We start from the raw sequence: 16,618 nt of genomic DNA, 5'->3' as shown, positions 1-16,618 counted from the left end.
AGAGCACTGGGCCCAGGACTGAGCCCTGCGGTACCCCGCTCGTTACCTCTCCCCAGTTTGAGACATTCCCATTGATAAGCACTCGTTGAGACCAATTCTGTAGCCAACTGTAGATCCACCTGAGAGTTGTTTCATCTAGCACCCTTTTAGCAAGTTTGCTCATCAGGATATCATGGGGCACTTTGTTGAAAGCTTTGCTGAAGTCGAGGTATATTATGTCCACAGTATTCCCACAGTCCACAAGGGAGGTGACCTGATCAAACAATGAGATTTTGTTCTTGACAAATCCATGTTGGTTTCAAGTAATCACTGCATTGTTTTCAAGGTGCTTACAGACTGATCGCTTTATAATCTGCTCCAGAATTTTCCCAGGGCTTGATGTCAGAGTGACTGGTCTGTAGTTCTCAGGTGCCTCCTTTTTGCCCTTTTGGAAGATAGGGACAAAATTAGCCCTCCTCCAGTCATCTGGCACTTTACTCGTCCTCCATGATTTCTCAAAGATAATAGACAGTGGTTCTGGGAGTTCTTCTGCCAGTTCCTTTATTCCTCTAGGATGCAGTTCATCTGGCCCTGGAGATTTGAACTCATTCAAAGCAATTAGGTGTTCCTTGACCATATGCGTATCTATCTCAAGCTGCAATCCTGCCTCTTCAGCCTGTATTTCGCCTTTGCAGCGGGGTCATAGACCCTCTTTCGGGAGACAACTGAGCCAAAGTAGGAATTGAGCACTTCTGCCTTTGTCTTGTTGGAATTGTTTGTAATTGTGCCTTGAGAATTTCCTTTTTTAAAAGCTCCCACCTATCTTGGACTCCTTTTCTCATTAGAGTCACTTGCCATGGGACCTTACTTATCATTGTACTGAGTTTATTAAAATTGGCTTTCCTAAAATCCAGGGTACGCGTTTGGCTACACTCGGCTTTTGCTTCCTTTAGAACCAAGAACTCCAGTATAACATGGTCACTTTTCACCCAGAGTTCCTATAACTGCTACTTTATCCACTAAGTCATCTCAGTTGGTTAGGATCAAGTCAAGGATAGCCGATCCTCTAGTTCTTTCCTCTTCTCTCTGTAGGAGGAAGTTATCTGCCACACAAGTCAGGAATTTCTTGGAGGGGCCATGTTTTGCAGAATTTGTCTCCCAACAAATATCGGGGAAATTGAAGTCCTCCATTACTACTACATCATGCTTCCTTGAAACATTGGCTATTTGCTTTTCAAAAGTTTCATCCTCATCTTCTCCTTGATTGGGTGGCCAGTAGTAGACTCCAACCACCAGGTTCCTTTTATTCTTTGCTCCATTTATTTTAACCTAGATGCTCTCGATGGGGCTACCAAGCTCATCCTCCTGTATTTCTGTGCAGAGATATGTATTTTTCACATATAGTGCAACCCCACCTCCCTTTCTGTTCCTTCTGTTCTTTTTGAACAAGTTATATCCTTCAATTGCTGTATTCCAGTCATGAGAGTCATCCCACCAAGTCTCAGTTACACCTATCAAGTCATAATTTCCCTCCCATATTTAGAGTTCAAGTTGGTTCTGTTTGTTTCCCATACTCTGGCCATTAGTATATAGACATCGAAGATCATGTGCTTTATACTCTGGCTTTCTTCCTACATATTTTTGAAGACTATTATGGGCACTATTAGAGCTGTTGTTGTGTCCGTTGTGGCGCATGAGCTTTCGTCCACTGCTACCCCCAACTGTATGTCTCCCTTCCCCGTAGGATTCAGTTTAGAGCCCTCCTGATGAAGTTCTTCATTCTGTGGCCAAACACATTCTTCCCAGTCTTTGTGAGATGCAACCCATCCCTTGCTAACAGCCCATCTTCCAGGAAGTATAGCCCGTGGTCCCAGAATCCAAATCTCTCACGTCAGCACCACCTTCATGGCCAGTCATTCACCCAGAGTATTTTTCTTTCCCTTTCTATCCCTCTTCTAACTACTGGAAGGATGGATGAGAAAACTATCTGGGTCCCAAAGTTCTTGAGTTTCTTGCCCGAAGCTTCAAAGTCTGATGTCATTTCTTCATAGCTCTGCTTGGCGGTATCATTTGTTCCCACATGGGTGAGAAGAAAGGGATACCTGTCAGTGGGCTCTATGAGTGTAGGCAACCCTTTAGTCAGGTCTCTAATCCATCCTCCTGGGAGACAGCATACCTGGCGATTCCATGGGTCTTCGCGACATACTTAATTTTCAATCCCACACAGCAAGGAGTCTCCCACAACTACTACTCTTCCCTTCTTGTTGTAGGCCTTGGTGTCATTGCCTCTGCTTGACTGACCTTCAGCCTCTTGCTCGCTCTCACGCAGGGTCCCCTGTAATTCTTCCTCTGCAGGCTGTCCTCGAGTCTCATCCTCAAGTAACTGAAAATGGTTCCATAGTTCCACGGCTTCCACTGGTCAAGACTGGCTTCTAGTTCTTCTGCTCCTGTCACCCTTTTCCATGGAGTATCCTCTACTTCATTTTTCCTCGCCTCAGCATTTTCCTCCTCTGCTTCAGCTTGCTGTTGCTCTTCTGGCTTCTGTACTTCACTTTGCTGCTGTAGTTCCACCGTTCTGTCTAAGAACTCTTCATCTTCTCTTATCCAGTCCTCTTACCTTTTCTTCCAACAATGTAATAAACTTGCACTTGTTGCACATGTAGGCATGTTGATCTCAGGCAAGAAAACAAACATTGCACACACCTTGCAGGTCACCACCACTGGAGAATGTTTTCCTTCCATAGTTTCTATTCCCGTTATGTTTCTAGCTTTCTGATGGTACTGGGATAGCCTGTGCCTTGTCCTCTATTCACTGGAGGTTAACAACAGAGGCCCACTAGTATGGAAGTGTGTGTTACAAGAAAACTGAAAACAAAATTTGTTAGGGACCTCCCCCTTGACCTCCCTCTGCCAAACTCCTGTTTGCTCTCCCTGTTCGTTGGCTCTCTGGGAGCTTGCTTGCTTGTATAGCCCGTAGAGCAGCTTCCTCTGCTCTGCTCAGCTAGGAGGCAGGAAATTGTTCAATGCTTTCAAAAAAATGAGAGGACATTTGTGCTGCAAGTTGTGCACTCCACCTCTCCAAAAGGACTATATTAAACAAAAAAACAAACAACAACCTGGGAACATTAGGAAGCAGGCAATATTCGCTGCAATATATTCAGAGGTTTTGCTAGCTACAAGGAGGTTAGCAAATCTCCACAGCTCTCTACTGTGCTAACATTACCTTTGCCGGTTTGTAGCTGTCTCAGAATTTCAGTCAAGACAAGGATCTGCAATTGCATTACATCGACCTGTTCCTTTGACTTCTTTGAAAGCTTGTCCACTTCAAAAAGAGAAAAAACATAGTCACAACTGTATGACTAGCTTAAAGATAAGGAACCATCCCGCCAACTCCTGTAAATTTGTTAAGAGGATGTGCCGCCTTCAGAAAGAGGCAACCCAGGTCTTGTGTGGCCAGAACTGGATAAATTAGAGCTGAAATAGATTAGGGATAAGGAGGGGGGCATTCTCAAGCAAAACTTCCCATCTTGAAAATACTTCAAATTAATACCCTAATTCTTTACATTTCCAGCTCTGAAAAAAAAAAGAAAAAAGACAAGCTAAATTATTACTTCACATTTTTTTCATTCAAATTTATCAAGAAGATCCAGTTGTTTGGCTTTCCCTGAAGAATCCTGGGAATTCTAGTTCTGGTGAGTGTGCTAACAAGTTTCTCTAAGAGATGCCTAGCCTGTTCCATAACATTTCCCAGAGTTCCCCAAGGAGAGGGAATGACTACTAAACCTCTCGAGTTTGTGGTATACATATTCTTTGCTTAACTGCTTAAAGATATTTTTTTCATGTTTGCAGTAATGCAAACTGTCTGGAAAGGCTTCTTCACTGAAGGAAAGAGGGTATGATCTAGGCTTGTAAGAAACTAGTACATATAGTGAAGTTTAGCAGTAGTTTAGTATGATGGTTAGCAGTAGTTTAGCAATAATGCCTGGCTGTACAGAATCTTTTTGGTGGTGGCAGAGACACCTTGGTCTGACCTTCAAGCAGAATACCTGTGAGGATTCATGACACCAACTCAATACAAAATAAGTGTGATACAAAAAAAGCCCTGGAATTTTGGTCTCCAGGGATCTCTCTCTCTCTCTCTCTCTCCCTCTCTCCAGTAGTGCCTGACAAAGGGTCCCCAACATGAAGCCTGCAGGCACCCCAACTTTTAAAAAATATCTCATTTTAAAAAATATGCATACATGGTTTTGTATAAAATGCATACAACTTTGTAGCAATTATAAATAGATTTCAACAAAAGTGGACCAAATATCCAAATGAGTATCCATTTTAAGGTGCTGTCTATATGCCACCCATTAAAATATTGAAACCGTTGTTAAGTGTTGGGAATATTGCAACCTCATCTGCAAGTTACTGGAAGGGGCAGCGTTGCAGTTAGCTAGTTAATGCATGGGAATTCGGGGCACAGCTAGCCTTAGGATCCAGATAGTCTACAGTGTGGTTTCCTGCTCCTCCCCTCCCTCCCTCCCTTGTCTCTCTGACCTTCCTCCATTGCGGAGAACACATGTGCTTGCTTGCTCCCTCTCTCACTCCTACCTGTGTAATGGAAAACAAAATGAGCCAAACACACTTCTTTGGAAACCCTACACTGTATCTGCATTTATATGCAAGAATATTAGTGAGTAAAAGAATTATCCTATAGCCCCTAGATAGTGTCTGGGGGACATAGGATTGTTCGGTCTCCTGGCTCTGAGGTTGGATACAGGGCTCTGACCTTGGAGCCCGGGAACCACACTCCCCTCCCCCTCACAGCCGACGTGGACAGAACTGCTCCAGCTGGTGCTATGAGCTGCAAACGCGAACTCGTACGGGGGTAAAAGCAGGCATGCTGGTGGGCACGGAGGGGAAGAGACCGGGAACACGGGGATCCGAGCTATCTCCAGCTGTCCCCAGCCTCCTTCCCTCCTCAAAGCCTCCACTAGACAGGTGAAAAATCCCATCTACCTAAAGCCCATCTTTCTTATCAAGTTCGGAGGCTTACAAGTGCTCAGGGTGGATCCCATAGGATTGTTTTCTTTCCTTCACTAAAGAAAAATTTGGACTTTTTTTTAGCTTTGTTTGCATGTGGGACTGGTAAACACTCATTCCATCCTGCCTTTTTGTTTTTTTCTCTGCTAGCTGCCTTTCTAACCAGAGGCAGCAATACCATCCCATAAGTAAGGTCCTCAATCCATTGCATTATAGGACGTGAGTGCTTATCGTTCCAATGTTGTCATATCAGTGTTTATCTGTCAAAAGGGTGCAGTGAATCCATTAATGCTGACCATTTGTTAATTTCCATGAACCAGACAGATAATTTAAAAGAGCATGTACATCAGTGACTATTAAAGACTGTTCCAATACAAAAAAACCCTGTGTAATAACCTCCTCTGAAAAAGAAGCAACTGGGCATTGCCAAAACATATCTTTAATTATTTATTATTATTATTATTTATTTCATTTCTATACCGCCCAATAGCCGAAGCTCTCTGGGCGGTTCACAAAAATTAAAACCAAACAACACACAATAAAACAATTTAAAATATACAGAACATTAAAACCACAATATAACAATACAACCACAATAAAACCTAGCAGCAGTACAGGAGTTTAAAATACAGATTTAAAACAGCAAAGCTAAAAATTTAGAAAGCTAAAATGCCTGGGAATGCATTTTAGCCGAAATGCCGAAAGGAGTACAATGTAGGCACCAGGCGAACCTCACTAGGGAGCTCATTCCAGAGCCGGGGTGCCACAACAGAAAAAGCCCTCCTCCTAGTAGCCACCCGCCTCACTTCCTTTGGCAGGGGCTCACGGAGAAGGGCCGCTGATGATGATCTTAAGGTCCGGGCAGGCACATATGGGAGGAGGCGATCCTTCAGGTAACCTGGCCCCAAGCCGTTAAGGGCTTTGAATGTTAACACCAGCACTTTGAATCGGGCCCGGAAATGGACTGGCAGCCAGTGCAGCTGGAAAAGTACTGGCGTAATATGAGCTCGCAGGCCAGTCCCTGTTAACAATCTTGCTGCCCTATTTTGGACCAGCTGAAGTTTCCGGACCGTTTTCAAAGGCAGCCCCACGTATAACGCATTGCAGTAATCCAGACGAGAAGTTATCAGAGCATGGATAACTGTAGCAAGGCTATCTCTGTCCAGATAAGGGCGTAGTTGGTATACCAGTCTAAGCTGATAAAAAGTGCTCCGTGCCACTGAGTTCACCTGTGCCTCAAGTGACAGTTCTGGATCCAAGAGCACCCCCAAAATACGAACCTGATCCTTTAGGGGGAGTGCAACCCCCTCCAGAACAGGTTGAATATCACCTAGCCGGGCAGACGAACCACCCACTAACAGTACCTCCGTCTTGTCTGGATTGAGTTTCAGTTTATTAGCCCTCATCCAGTCCATTACCGTGCCCAGGCACTGGTTCAGAACAGCCACTGCCTCACCTGGTTTTGATGAGAAAGAGAGCCAGTGTAGTGTAGTGGTGAGAGTGACGGACTGGGAGCCGGGAGATCTGGGTTCTAGTCCCCACTTGGCCATGGAAGCTCACTGGGTGACTTTGGGCCAGTCACAGACTCTCAGCCCAACCTACCTCACAGGGTTGTTGTTGTGAGGATACAACGGTGAGGAGGAGGATAATGTAAGCCGCCTTGAGTTCCTTGCGAGAGGGAGAAAGGCGGGGTATAAATGCAATAAATAAATAAATAAATAAATAACCTCCCCCAGCGGTTTCATGTAGATGTTAAACAGCATGGGGGATAAAAGAGAGCCCTGTGGAACCCCATGGCACAATTGCCATGGCACAGAGCAATAATCCCCCAGCACCACCTTCTGGAATCGGCCATCCAAGTAGGAGCGGAACCACTGTAGTGCAGTGCCTCCAACTCCCAACCCAGACAACCTATCCAGAAGGATACCATGGTCGATGGTATCGAAAGCTGCTGAGAGGTCCAGGAGAATCAACAGGGTCGCACTCCCCCTGTCCCTCTCCCGGCAGAGGTCATCCCACAGGGCGACCAAGGCAGTTTCCGTTCCAAAACCAGGCCTGAAGCCCAATTGAAATGGATCTAGAAGAAAGAAGCATTAGCTGTATTGCACCACCAGCAATTAGCCAAATTAGATGATCCCTTATTAAAGAGGCTTTGCATTGCCCAATGGACACAAAACAAAAGTTTTTGGTGAATAAGACACAGCCTAAGATCCATAGACATTACAGGTAGACAACAAAGCAGCGATCCACTGATTAGGCATTTTGTGATGGTGCCCACAGCAGTGTCACAAATTCCCAAATGTGCCCACAGGTTCAAAAAGTTGGGGATCCCTGCCAGAGATGCTTTATTTGAAAGCAGACCCAAAGATGTAAAAGGTGTCCTGTGCTGTGAGGTTTTTCTTGGGGTGGGGGTGAGGAGATGGGACAATTACAGATTAACAGAATCCTAAGCATGTCGAATCAGAAGTAAGTCCCACTGAGTTCAGTAGAACTTACACCAAAGTAAATGTGCTGAAGAATCCGTGAAATGATTTAGAGAAACAAAGTTGAGGGAGAGCTTGTTTCACAAAACTATTTCTCCTTGAATTACTGGATCAATTTCATGAATTTTTGGTCAAATCATAGCTTTTCCTTAGCCATAGTACCTTCACAAAAGGGTCTGCTGGTTATTCCACCATAGTTAGGAATTTCTGCGTTTGGAGGCACACCTCTAGAGTTCTTTCATTTTGAGCATTAAACCTGGATTTGGAGATGCTGAGTATCCCAAAGGTGGCATTGTGGGTGAGGGTTTTTCTGCCAATATGAAATTCTGAACATTTGTAATAAGTAGGGCTGCAGCCCATTTAAAAAAATATTAATGGATTAATCATAAGAGTTTCAGGGTGCAATCCTATGCATGTTCAGACAGAAAAAAGTCCTACAACTCCCAGCACTCCCCAGCCAGCATGGCTGGCTGGGGAATGCTGGGAGTTGTAGGACTTTTTTTCTGTCTAAGCATGCATAGGATTGAGCCTTTAATTGATTATATATCTATCTTATTTATTTATTTACATCAGCCTTCCCAACCAGTCTGACTGGGGGATGCTGGGAGATGTAGTCCAATATATCTGGAGGGCACAAGATTGGAGAAGGCTGACTGCTCACTTGAGGGAATGATATTAAAGGCAAAACTGAAGTACTTTGGCCACATAATGAGAAGACAGGATACCCTGGAGAAGATGCTGATGCTAGGGAAAGTGGAAGGCAAAAGGAAGAGGGGCCGACCAAGGGCAAGATGGATGGAGGATATTCTGGAGGTGACAGACTCGACCTTGGGGGAGCTGGGGGTGGCGATGGCTGACAGCAAGCTCTGGCGTAGGCTGGTCCATGAAGTCACGAAGAGTTGGAAGCGACTGAACGAATAAACAACAATAGGCTGCACCATAACAAAAAGTTAACTGGGTGGCTTGCAAAATAAAATAATGTAAAAAAATATATAATGATATAATAAAATTATAGTAAGATCAAACGCAGTATTAAAACACCATCAGATAAGATCAAGAACAGATCCAAGAAAACAAAGAACAGTGAAAACCAGAAAAGCTAAAGCAGGGTTTAAAAGCTACATGTTTTTAAAAAGGTCTGGAAAAATCAAAAGGTGTTTGCCTGTGCAATTATGATTAAAATCAATATTTCTAAAGCAAAAAGCATGCTTACTTTATCTTCACATGATGCGCAAATGAGCTGTAGCAAACTTCGCCTTACAAATGCCCCTTTTAAGTTGGTGCTTGCCATCTGCAGTCTTTATAAGCACTTGTGTGTATGTATGTTTATATGTATGTGTGTGTGTGTGTGTGTGTATATATATATATGTGTGTGTGTGTGTGTGTGTATATATATATGTATATATATGAATGAAGCCCAGTCAGTCACAAGCATTTTAATCAATATTTCCATTCCATAACAAAGTCTAAAACTAGCTTGAAATGGACCAAGATAACCCGTGTCATGGAATACAGAGCATTAAAAGTGCTTCATATGCATTATGTCAGTACGTATTCTTAGATATTACATCTGTTCTAGCTTAGACTACTTTTGAGAATAGAAGGAGGTTAGTCAAAGAACAGAGAAGTGTGGATTAAATGTCCTCCTATCCATCCAAAGACTGGATACTGTGAGGTTCTGTCCATCCCCTTAAGACCACTTGTATACAGACAGCCCAGTCCCTCCAAAATGTAGGTTCATTATTGTAAAGGTGAGATAGTCCTCTTTCCAACTCTCACATACCTTGGGAACTCATGATGATTACCAGAGTCAGCAGAATTGCACAGATGAACAGGAGGCCAATGGTAGTACAACACCAATTGGTGGACTCTATGAAATCTTCTAATGGGAAGGAAAGGGACAAGTATGAGAGGAACCAACTAGACTTTTAGGTGTCCTGAGTTGCCAGTGATATCTCTGTAGCTGAATTAATAACTTAAAACTGATAATGAACTTATCCAGGAACCTTACACCATAAATCAGGTTGGTCCTGTTTCCAAAAGTGGCCAGTTGGTTGCTCCTGGAAGCTCACATGCAGGGTATGAAAGCAACAGTCCTTGGCCACTGTGCCCCCTCCTCAGAAACTATTGGTACATTGTATTGGTATTAGTCCACTGCCTCTGAACATGGAGGCCGCACTTGGCTATAATGGCTAATACCCTTTGATAAACGTCTCCCCATTCATTTGCCCAAAGGCCATGATTACCACGTGCTGTATGGAGGACTTTTATTTGACCATTGACGCTGCCACAGATTGCGCCAGATTGGTCCTAGCCTAGTCCTGTGACTGGCAGCTGCTGTCCAAGGCTTGGAAAAACAGGGAGACCTGGAAAATCAGGTTTTCAAATTTTGTGGAGAGCCTTCATAGAGGAGGCTCTCCCCTTCAGAAAGTTGCCCTCCATGTGTACAGGACAATGGAAAGAGTGACGGAGCGTGTAGAGCTAGCATACTCCCCATCCTCAAGCGTTCATTGTACTAGGAAATGGAACAGTTGAGTAGGTCTAGATCTATTTCTTAGAAGGTGCTTCTAACAAAATTGAACATATATATTCCCTTTTTGGGAGTTTAATGTGCATGTGCATATGTGCAGCTATTTGTAATCCTTCCAATGACTCTGTAAGCCAGGACATTCTTAATATCCCTATATTGTTGGACTGGATCCTAGGTATAAAGATGTGGGGGACTGTGAGGCAGAGAGACTACAGCTTGCCTAAGGCCACTTGGAGAGACCATGGCAGGTGCCTGGTTCCAATCAGGGCGTTCTTAATTCGCAGCTGTCTTGTGGCCATAATGTTACATCAGTTCAGTTTTGTGAATCAGAAGTATAAAGCTTTTTGCATGCCATATGACTGGCAAATAAATATTTCCAGAGTTGGGGACCGAGGGCTCCTGGCTCACAGTTCCCTTCCTGCAGCCCCTCAAGAAATGAGGGTTCCCTCTCCAGAGCTAAATCTAGATCCCAGGAATCCTTGAATCTTGCTAAACTTCAATAGACAACCCCCACTCCTTTGAATGCACTCCCCTAGAAAATCACTAAAATTTATTTGGCCATCCAAACTTCAGCAGGCCCAATGTATCCCTTGGGGTACCACCACCACTTTTCAAGTGCTTACTCCCGGTGATGGGTATAGGCTCTTCCTGAGGAGACGTGGGCTCTTTTTTAAAGAGATTTTTCTCTGTGGGTACAGTGAGCAGCACGGGCACCTGGTCTGAGGGAACCCTGTGCAGGGAGGGTGCCTCCTCTGAGGAAACACTGCGCAGTGAGGACACCTGCTCTGAGAAACCCTTGTGCGGTGAGGACACCTCCTCTGAGGGAACAGTGAGCAGCGAGGGCGCCTGCTCTGAGGCACTACTTTGCATCGAGAGTGTCTGCTTAATGGAGTCCTCAGACACAGGCGCAGGCTTGACTTGTATTTGCTTCAGCATTATGATCAATGCCGGTTTGGCCTCTTCAGCAGCTGGCACCCGGTGCTGATTCCCCCCCCCCAAAAAAAAAACCCTTAAAAAATCCCCGCCTGCTGACTTCAAGGGGCTCTTTAGCCCACAAAATCCACTCCCGAGTCCCGGAGTCCCTGAAATTTCAGACAGCCAGGCTCCAGCACCCTGTGAGGCTGAAAGAAAGCAGCACAAACATCATAAAAAGGCCCCCTGAATGATGGCCTAAAATGTCTGCCTTAGGGCTAGCAGCAGCAGATTGCTGAGCCCTCTCAAGCCAAAGAAGTGAATTCCTCAGATGAGGTTCTCCAGAAGAGTGGAAGAAAAGACGGTCTGGGAGGAGAGGCCTCTGTCTGATGGGATCTCTTCAGAACAGGGCTGTAAGTTTCAGCGTAGGTCAGGCCTAGGGCTTGGCAGCCTAAGGCTTGAGTAAGATTGCAGGGTGGGAGTTGTAGTTCCCACTTTTCAATCATCCCCTCAGGACCTTGGCTCCAACAAGAGGACTACATCGCCCACAGTGCACCTCTGCAGCCCAGTTGTCATAGGGGGCTTATTGCCACCACAACCTGAAAGCAAAAGAGAAGAGTACATCCAAAATATATACATATAAATAGGTATATTGTCATGACAACATCAAAACCTTCCCTACAAATTAAAAAAAATCTTATCCACTTTTCAATTCAAAAACACCTGTAAAATATTTTATATCAAATGATAAGCTGGACTTGCCCGTTTTGCCAGGTTAACTGTAATAATGTGAGACGAGATGGTGGACTACACACAGGCCTTTTGTTTGCAGCAGCAGAGCAGACTGCCTGGTTATTTTTGAAGCCTTCACTCTAATCTTTCCATAGTGGACACACACACAACCCAACCCCATGACCCCTTAAAGAATGGGAGATTTAGCGTGGCAGACGCTGGCAGTCTCTAAGGTGCCACAGGACTCTTCTGGAGTTTGCTGCGACAAACACAGCCACCCCCTCATCAGAAGGGTAACAAAGCCGCTCATAGGAGACAATGAAGAAATCCAGGACTTTATTGTTGCAGTGATTTGGTGGCATCATGTTATCCCCCCCCCCCCCCACACACACACATACCCAGACGTTTGCGCTGGATGCAACATCAGGAAATGACTTGCATGTTGTCGCAGGGGCTGTCACAGAGAGGAAGTATTTTCCTCATGATTATTTTTTCCATTTTCCTTTCAGCGTGTGTGCCTCTTCACAGAAATGTTATTTCAAGTGGTAGAGTGTGTTACATTGGTTAGCACCTACTGAGGTTTGACTGTTTTTCGGGCGGGAGGCTGGAGGTCGGGTGAGTGAGTGATTCAGGTGCAGGTGAATAGTACATGCGCTGCGCATGTGAAAACTGGGCCTCACACTGGCCCTTCTGTAGACACCAATGTGGCGTTTGGGTAGCGTTGAGGCAGAGGTGAGAAGCTGGCCCTCACAAAACTGGCCGGCAAGTTTCTCTCAGCCTCTAGGCCTCGCAAGGAAGCGGCAGCTTAGAGGAAGAGGCCCTGCAGCTCTCGGACCCTCCTGAACTTGAGGAGAGGCCCTTGTCCCAATCAACCCTGCCCCTCAGGCCAAGCGAGAGCCGGGCCAAGGGAACAGAGAAGTTAAAGCATCAGCAGGCTGTGGGCAGCGCTGTTGCCCACAGCGAGTGAGGGTGCCCTGTGCACCCACCCACAGTTACACACACTGCTGTCATCACCAGCCCACGCTAGGGTTGCCAACCCCAGCTAGAATTCCCTCTTCTGACCCAGGTACACATAATGTCAGGGGAGCGGAAGGGGGATAGAGATGTTCTCAGTTAGGCCTTCTCGGGGTAGCACCCTGATTTCAAATTGCTCTATCCAGAGATGCATTTTCTAAAGCCTTTAAATCATGCATGGGTTTTGTTTCTGTTTAATGCTGCTTGTGTTTTACTGCCTTATTATGTGCTGTTTAATGTTTATTGGGGGGGGGGGGCCTGACAGTACAATCCAATACATATCTACTCAGAGGTAAGGCCCATTAAGTTCAATGGGGCTTACTCCCTGGTATAGGATTGCAGCCTAAATTGTATTTCTTAAACTGTGTTTTATTGTAAAACACCTTTAGGTTTTATTAAAAGTAAGAGTATAAATACCCATAATAAATACTATTCATGTGTGTGGTAGTTCAGGCTTTTGGAAGCTACAGCAAAGGACATTTAAAAAAATTATGGAAAGTCATGCTTCACTTAGATTAGTTAATGAAGGTGCCCCAAGCCACCTTTTTGTTTTGCAGCCTAATAAGGCTTAGGGGAAGATTTGCTCAGATCTGTTCCATTATGACCCTTAAAACAGAAGATAGCTCCCTTAACAAGAGAGGGATGATCTTGGCACATGCTCAGAAGCAGTGTGGCCTTAGGTTCTTAAAAAGAAAAAGAAAAAACTTTCTTCCTTAGAGGAAAAAGACACTAAGCACAAACATGTAGACATTTAGCCCATGATTCCAGAGTTTCTGTAATGTTATTATTGTTGCTATTACTTGTTTTTAACTATTCCTGACCTCCAAAAAGGAAAGGCAAAGGGGCAGTCCAAGATCAAGGAAGATAGTTGACTTTTAAAATTCCCAGTGGCTGCAGTTAATTTGGGGTCTAAGCAACCCACCATTCACAATATTGCTCAATATGTGTAATGCATTAATAATCTTTAATCAGTATTTCATACAATTAGTATGGTTAAAGGGCAGTCAAGGGGTAAATTTTCATACAGGATATGGGATGATTGAAGATTCATCTTCTTCTCTCCTCTGTTGTTTCCAGAAGGTGCTGGGGTTGGCAATCCCCAGTTCTAGCTACCAGGTTTCCATATCATACTTAGGGATGGGCGGATTCCCTACCTGTTGTTCCGGCCGGGAATCCACCTTTGCGGGGAGGCGATCCATTCCTCCCCCCGGAATCCTCTTTGGCCAGCTCCACTCCGCAGCAATTCCGCGGAACCACCAGCCAGCTCCGAAGCGCCAGCGATACAGCTGCCATTGCCGTATCACTGGCTGAGCGGGACTGTCTCCAGACAGAAATGGCGTCCAGTATACTATTTGTGGCCGTAAAGGTCTTAGATTAAGGTAAATGCAGCCGTAAATGGCTGCATTTAGCTTAAACTAAGACCTTTACGGCCGCACAAATGGTGTGCTGGATGCCATTTGCATCCCTGCTTTTTTTTCATGCGATAGGCTATGCAAATATTTGCGTAGCCTATCACATAAAAAAAAAGCAGGGCTGCAAATGGTGTAGTGGACGCCATTTGCGTCCCTGTTTTTTCATGCGATAGGCTACGCAAATATTTGCGTATCCTATCGTGTGGAAAAAAAGCAGGGATGCAAATATTTGCATAGCCTATCGCGTGAAAAAAAAGCAGGGACGCAAATGGCATCCACTACACAATTTGCGGCTGTAAAGGTCTTAGATTAAGGTAAATGCAGCCGTATGGCTGCATTTAGCTTAAACTAAGACCTTTACGGCCGCAAATGGCATACTGGACGCTATTTGCATCCCTGCTTTTTTTCATGCGATAGGCTACGCAAATATTTGTGTATCCTATCGCGGAAAAAAAAGCAGGGCTGCAAATGGTGTAGTGGACGCCATTTGCGTCCCTGTTTTTTCATGATAGGCTACGCAAATATTTGCGTAGCCTATCGCGTGAAAAAAAAACAGGGATGCAAATATTTGCATAGCCTATCACGTCTTTTTTTTTCTTTCTTTTTAAACCTAGCCATGATAGGCTACGTAAATCTTTATGTAGCCTATCACGTCTTTTTTTTTTTTCCCCCACAAGCCTGGAAATGGCGGTGGCAGCAGCCGGTCGGAAGACCCGCCGCCGCCGCCGCCCGGAAAATCCGCCCCAGGTAAGTCTCGCCCCGGGGGGGATCCGTGGGGGGTGGGGGGGTGGCAGGCCATTCCACCACAGATTTCGGGGGGCCGAATGCACTGACATTCGGCCTCACAGAGATCTGTGGCGGAATTCTCTGACATTCCTATTTTTCAGTAGGGATGGACGAAAGTCCCTTACCTGATCCCGCAGCTTGCTTCACGGTGGGGGGAGGCGCTCCGTCCCTCCCCCCGAAATTCTGGACGGGGGGGGAGGCGCTCTGCCCCTCCTCCCTGAAATTCTGGCCAGGGGGAGGCGCCCCTCCCCTCCCCCCCGAAATTCTGGCCTGGGGGAGGCGCCCCATCCCTCCGGCCGCGAAACCTCGTCTCCTGCCGGGACGCAAATGGCGGCGGCCGTAGCCATCGCTGTTTGCGTCCCTGCAGTCAGCCGTGATAGGCTACGTAAATGTTTAAGTAGCCTATCATGGCTGACTTAAAAAAAAAAAGCGCGTACGCAAATGGTGGCGCCCATGTGCGCCACCATTTGCGTTCCTTATTTTTGCACGTATATTCTACGTAAACATTTACGTAGACTACGGCGAAAATAAAGGGAACACTATTTGCATTCCCCTTATTTTCGCCGTAGTCTATGTAAATATTTACGTAGACTACACATGCCAAAATAAGGAACGCAAATGGCGGCGCCCATGGGCGCCGGCTTTTGCGTACGCGCTTTTTGTTTTTTTCTTTCAAAGTCAGCCGTGATAGGCTACGTAAAGATTTACGTAGCGTATCACGGTGTTTTTTTAAAAAACTAGCTGTGATAGGCTACGTAAATCTTTACGTAGCCTATCACGTTTGTTTGTGTGTATTTTTTTTTTTTACTTGGAAATGGCGGCGGCGGCAGCCGGTCAGAAGACCAGCCGCCGCTGCTGCACCGCCGCTGCACCGCCACCGGAGCCGCCGCCGCCAGGGACATTCGAGCAAGGTAAGTCCCATCCCGGGAGGCGGGGCAGGGGAGCAGACCGTTTCTCCACCAAATTCAGGGGGCCGAATGCACTGGCATTCGGCCTCCCCAAGATTCGTGGGGAAATTATCTGACATCCCTATTCTTCAGTGCTCAGCCTTCCTTATAGTCCAGCTCTCACAGCCATGCGTTGCTACTGGGAAAACCATAGCTTTGATTATACAAATCTTTGTCGGCAAGGTGATGTCTCTGCTTCTTACTATGCTGTCTAGGTTTGCCATAGCTTTCCTCCCAAGGAGCAAGCGTCTTTTAATTTCATGGCTACAGTCACCGTCTGCGGTGATCTTGGAGCCCAAGAAAGTAAAATCTGTCACTGCTTTCATTTCTTCCCCTTCTATAGTGATGGGGCCAGATGCCATGATCTTCATTTTTTTAATGTTGAGTTTCAAACCAGCTTTTGCACTCTCCACTTTCACCCTCAACAAGAGGCTCTTTAGATCCTCTTCGCTTTCTGCCATTAGAGTGGTATCGTCTGCGTATCTGAGGTTGTTGATAATTCTCCCGGCAATCTTAATTCCGACCTGGGATTCATCCAATCCGGCGTTTCTCATGATGTACTCTGCATATAAGTTAAATAAGCAGGGCGACAATATACAACCTTGTCATACTCCTTTCCCAATTTGGAACCAATCGGTTGTTCCATGTCTGGTTCTTACTGTTGCTTCTTGACCCTCGTACAGGTTTCTCAGGGACAGGTAAGGTGGTCTGGTACTCCCATCTCTTTAAGGATTTGCCACAGTTTGTTGTGATGCACACAATCAAAGGCTTTAGCGTAGTCAATGAAGCAGAAAT

General features: G+C 45.5%; 1 protein-coding gene across 1 annotated transcript in view; it reads right to left on the bottom strand.

Annotated features, from left to right (window-relative positions):
* LOC146339248 (C-type lectin domain family 9 member A-like) overlaps window positions 1-11,137 on the bottom strand; it is a 30,344-nt gene extending 19,207 nt beyond the window's left edge. Inside the window, exons 1-3 of the mRNA XM_084811662.1 lie at window positions 10,644-11,137; window positions 9,274-9,372; window positions 3,203-3,301 (exon numbers count right to left, since the gene is read on the bottom strand). Of these exons, the coding sequence (XP_084667788.1) occupies window positions 3,203-3,301; window positions 9,274-9,372; window positions 10,644-10,956 (511 nt within the window). The 5' untranslated portion in view covers window positions 10,957-11,137. The remainder of the gene's footprint in view (window positions 1-3,202; window positions 3,302-9,273; window positions 9,373-10,643) is intronic.
* Between the last annotated feature and the right edge of the window lie 5,481 nt (window positions 11,138-16,618).

Source organism: Heloderma suspectum, chromosome 7 (assembly GCF_057233095.1).
Source record: "Heloderma suspectum isolate Gila_16-S chromosome 7, 16-S_ref, whole genome shotgun sequence".
Classification (NCBI taxonomy): Eukaryota; Metazoa; Chordata; class Lepidosauria; order Squamata; family Helodermatidae; genus Heloderma; species Heloderma suspectum.
The sequence above is the reverse complement of the archived record's forward strand: the minus strand, read 5'-3'. Positions and strand labels throughout refer to the sequence as shown.